This window comes from Centrocercus urophasianus, unplaced genomic scaffold (assembly GCF_019232065.1).
Source record: "Centrocercus urophasianus isolate 14NV4802_14NV808 unplaced genomic scaffold, USGS_Curo_1.0 seq_1493, whole genome shotgun sequence".
Classification (NCBI taxonomy): Eukaryota; Metazoa; Chordata; class Aves; order Galliformes; family Phasianidae; genus Centrocercus; species Centrocercus urophasianus.
Window position 1 is genome coordinate 4344 of NW_024884690.1, and position 4647 is coordinate 8990.

Here is a 4647-nt window from a genome sequence, read left to right on the forward strand (position 1 = left end):
TGAGACCTCAAATGAATGTGTGAGACCCCAAATGGATGTGTGAGACCCCAAATGGATGTGTGAGACCCCAAATTGAACGTGTGAGACCCCATGGGTGTGTGAGACCTCAAATAGATGTGTGAGACCTCAGATGGGTGTGTGAGACCCCCAGTGGATGTGTGAGACCCCAAATAGCTGTAAAACCCCCAGTGGATGTGTGAGCCCCCATGGGTGTGGAGACCCCCAACCGGTGTATGAGACCCCCAATGGGTGTGTGAGATCCCCGTAGGTGTGATGACCCCCAACTGGTATTCAAGACCACCAGAAGGAGTGTGAGACCCCAACAGGTGTGTGCGACCCCTAGTGAGTGTGTGATACCTCCAATGGGTGTGTGAGACCCCCGTAGGTGTGTGAGACCCTCCAGTGGCTGGAGGAGACCCGACAGGAAAGTGGGCCCCCAATAAGCATGTGAGACCCCCAATGGGGTGTGTGAGACCCCAGTGAGTGTTGAGACTCCAGCGTGTGTGTGAGACCCCAACAGAAAAGTAGTATCCACAATGAGTGTGTGGGACCCCAGTGAGTGTGTGGGACCCCAGTGAGTGTGTGAGACCCCCAGTGGGTGCGTGAGGCTCCCAAATGATGCGTGAGCCCCCCACCAACAGGTGTGTGAGCCTTTCCTGCTCGGAATGCTTCCTTGCACCTCCAGTACCAGGGGAAATTCAACCCAAGGAGCGATGCTCCGGGTGAGCGGGGGATGATGTGGGCTGTGTCCCTTCCTTGCAGCATGAGGAAGGTGTGAGCCGGACCCCCACCCTCCGCCACCTCCTGGGGAGCGCGCAATGGACGCTGCGGCTGTGCGGAGCCAGGATGCCCCGCTGACGGTCAATGAGCAGGTATGGGTCCCCGGGGGGGAGGGGTGGGGTTGGGGGAGGTGGGCAGCCCCACGGTTGGTCGCTCCATCATCCAGAGAAGCAAAGTTCCGTGGGAGATGCGATGGAAGTGCCCCTGGGTCGGCTCTGTGTGTCCCATGGGGTCACTCCGACCCTGAGGTCGGTGCTCAGCATTTGCCTGGTGCTGTTTGATGCCACTGCAATGTTTGCTGCCCCTGTGGGGGGATCTTCTGAAGACATCACACCCCCCCAGTGCTGTGGTTAATGACAGCAGAGCCCTTCGGCTGCTCATTAAGAGAGCAGAGAAATGGGCCCCTCTGTGCTCGGGGGGCTTCGAGCTCCCCTTGGGGATGTGGGGGAAGGATTTGCCCCGTCCCTCGAGGTGTTCAAGGCCAGGTTGGATGGAGCCCTGGGCAGCCTGGGCTGGGATTAAATGTGAAGGTTGGTGGCCCTGCGTGTGGCAGGGTGTTGGAGCTTCGTGATCCTTGAGATCCCTTCCAACCCAACCGTTCTGTGATTCTGTGATTATGGAATCCCCCCCTTCCGGAGCTGAGTCACTTTGGGTGTCCTCAGGTCATCGTCATGTCCGGCCATGAAACCATCCGTGTGCTGGAGGTCGGTGTGGACGCCGCACCTCATGCCGAGGAGGAGCGCAGAGCAGCGGCGGTGCCACCACCAGGGAGCGACCTGCAGGAATCCCCGGCACGGAGCGGCGATGCGGGCACCGAGGATGGGCAGCCCAGCACCGAAACGCAGCGCGGCGCAGAGATGGCAGGTTGGCTTTTGGCAGCAAACCGAATGGCCTCGCTCGGTCACCGGGTGGCAAAGTCAGCCCTCCTCATCCTCCTGCAGAGCATAAAGCGTCACAGACAGCGCGGCTCCGCGCCCCTGTGTTGTGTTGGTGGGGAGGGTTACCTCGACCCAGCTGTGAGGTGTTGTGACTGGGTTGTGGGAGGAGGGGATGGCATTCAGAGGGACCTCGAGAGGCTGGGAAGGTGGGCAGGGTGAAGCTGATGAGGTTCAGCACGTCCAAGGGCAGAGTTTGACACTTGGGCCGGAGGAATGGCAGGCATCCATAGAGACTGGAAGGAGATCCTTGAGAGCAGCCCTGCAGAGAAGGACCTGGGGGTCCCGAGGGATGAGAAGCTGAACGGGAGCCAGCAGTGTGTGACTGCAGCTCGGAAAGCAAATGGGATCCTGGGCTCCATCAGCAGAGGGGTGGCAGCAGGGACAGGGAGGCGATCGTCCCCCTCTGCTCTGCTCTGCTCTGCTCTGTGAGGCCCCATCTGCAGCACTGCGCCCAGGGCTGGAGCCCCCAGGACAGGAAAGGCAGGGAGCTGTTGGAGAGGGTCCAGAGGAGCTGGAGATGAGCAGGGGCTGCAGCACCTCCCTGCAAAGCCAGGCTGAGGGAGCTGGGCTCGTTCAGCATGGAGAAGAGAAGCTGGGGGTGAGCTGAGTGCAGCCTGCAGTGCCTGAAGGGAGCCTGCAGCCAGGAGGGGAGGCAGCTCTGTGCAAGGGGAGATGGCAGCAGGACGAGGGGAAATGAAGTTGAGGGAGGGCAGACGGAGGTTGGATGTCAGGGAAGTTGTGTGCTGTGAGAGCAGTGAGGGGCTGAACAGCTGCCCAGAGAGGCTGCGATGCCCCGTCCATCCCTGGAGGTGTTGGAGGCCAGGCTGGATGGGGCCCTGGGCAGCCTGGGCTGCTGTGAAACGTGGAGGTTGGTGGCCCTGCATTGGTGGGGGTTGGAGCTCCGTGCTCCTTGAGCTCCCTTCCAACCCAACCGTCCTGTGACTCTGTGACTCTGATTTTGTTAAGCTCAGCTCACAAACCTCGCTGAGTCAGCCCATGGTTTTGCTGCCTGCACTGCTCAGGCTGTTGGTCCTCGTGTGTGCTCTGCATGCGCTGCACTCCATGGCCACAATCCAGAAGAAGCCGTTGCTCCAATCACTGTCCCCATCTGCAGAAGCATTGAGATTGGAAAACACCTCTGAGTTCCAGCCCCCCTACCGAGCCCGAGCCCAATCCCTCCCCCCCCCCCCCCGTGCCCACCACCTCATCTCCATGCGCCGCATCTCCTCTGTTCTTCAGCATCTCTCAGAGATGGGGACCCCTCACCCACCCCTCCCATGGGGCAGCCCATCACAGCTCTTCCAGAGAAGAAATCGTTCCTGATGTCCAACCTGACCCCCCCAGCGCAGTGTCTCCCATCGCCCCTCATCCTGTCATTCCCACTGAGCACAGCCCAACTCCCCATGGGGCCATGTGGGTCACTGAGACGGAGCAATGAATGCAATGGGACTGAGTGCCAATCCGGGCACCCCCACCCCCTCCACTACTGGGACACCGGAGCTTATCTCTGCCAACCCTTTTTAACACAACACCCCCACCCCATCCTCCCGCTCTGCGTGCTGATCCCCTCTCCTCCCCCTCCCCAGGCAAAGCCAAGCCTCCAACCGGAGTCCCCGCCGGCACAACGGGCACCCTGAGCCCCTCCAGCAACCAACAGCCACAGCCCCTGGCCCCGCTGGCCGTGCAAACAGCCCCGCAGGTAACTACGGGGGGTGGGCCGGGGGTGGGGCAGCTTGCTGGATATGGGGACGCGCACATACGCACACGGGGCCGCGGCTCGGGGGCGCAACAGCGCAGCGTTGGCACGGGGTGTGGGAGCCGCCCCCCGGACCACCGCTGCATCCCCCGCTCGGCGCCCTCCCCCCGAGGTGCTGCCGGAGAGCGACGCGAGGGGGTGGGCCGGGATGATGGGGGGGGGAGTTTCCCCCCCCTTGTTGGGGGGGGGGGGGGGGGGGCCCGGGGGCAGGGGGGGGTCGGCGGAGCTGGGATCCCAGCTGTGAGATGGGTGGGAGCACCGGCCGCGCTCGCTCTTGCCTCGCTGATGCTGTCTGCAGTGGAGTTGATTTTTGTTCTTTTTTAAATCTTGTTTGCTTTTGCAGGTCTTGACTCAGGAAAACTTAGCAACAGTTGTGACAGGAGTAATGGTTCCGGCAGGGACAGTTACTCAACCTCTTCTTATCCCCATCAGTATTGCAGGTCAAGTGGCAGGTCAGCAGGGGCTGGCTGTGTGGACATTTCCTACAGCAACGGTCGCTGCCCTTCCCGGACTGACGGCTGCTTCTCCTACAGGGGGAATTTTCAAACCGCCTATAGCCAATCTGCAAGGTAACCGGTGCTCTTCTGCTTTGCAGCATCCTTAATTGCACGCCTGCTCCTCCCCGGCTTGCGCCGAACCGCGGCCGTCCTCTCCCGGAGGGGTCTGCACCGGTGGTTAATGGCGGGCGTTGGAAGAAGCAGGGTTTGTCGGGACCCCCCCCGCGTCCGAAAGGTGCTGGGAGAGCGGGAGAGGGGCGGGCAGGAGACGGAGGATGGCGGTGGGGTGAGACGAGGACCGGCGCGGGGTTCGGGGCCGGGGGCAGCCGTGGGGTCACGGTCTGGTTCGGGGCTCCGGGCTCAGGGCTGGGAACCCCCCCCTCCCCCTTCCCTCCCCCCGGGGTCAGCAGTGTAGGCTCTGTGGGTGCAGAGCCGGGCGGAGGGATCCATCCCTGGGTTGGTGGGGGGCGGGGGAGGAGGTGTGGGGGGGCGCCGGGCTGCCGGCTGACCCGCAGCATCCTCGGGACGGGACGGACGGAGCCGAACCCGCAGGCGGCTTTGCGTCCCCTCCTGCCCCTCTCACGTTCTTCCCGTCTCTTTCCTCGCAGCCGCCGCCGCCGTCCTCAACACGGCCATCCCGGCCCCGCTGCCCCCCGCTCAGCCCCGGCCCCCCCCC

At 63.0% G+C, this 4647-nt stretch overlaps 1 protein-coding gene across 1 annotated transcript in view; it reads left to right on the forward strand.

Annotated features, from left to right (window-relative positions):
- Nucleotides 1-4647, forward strand: part of POU6F1 (POU class 6 homeobox 1) — a 9058-nt gene that overhangs the window by 1873 nt on the left and 2538 nt on the right. The window contains exons 2-7 of the mRNA XM_042815339.1: nt 763-872; nt 1443-1864; nt 2968-3131; nt 3173-3417; nt 3818-4043; nt 4580-4626. Coding sequence (XP_042671273.1) covers nt 819-872; nt 1443-1864; nt 2968-3131; nt 3173-3417; nt 3818-4043; nt 4580-4626 — 1158 coding nt within the window. The 5' untranslated portion in view covers nt 763-818. The remainder of the gene's footprint in view (nt 1-762; nt 873-1442; nt 1865-2967; nt 3132-3172; nt 3418-3817; nt 4044-4579; nt 4627-4647) is intronic.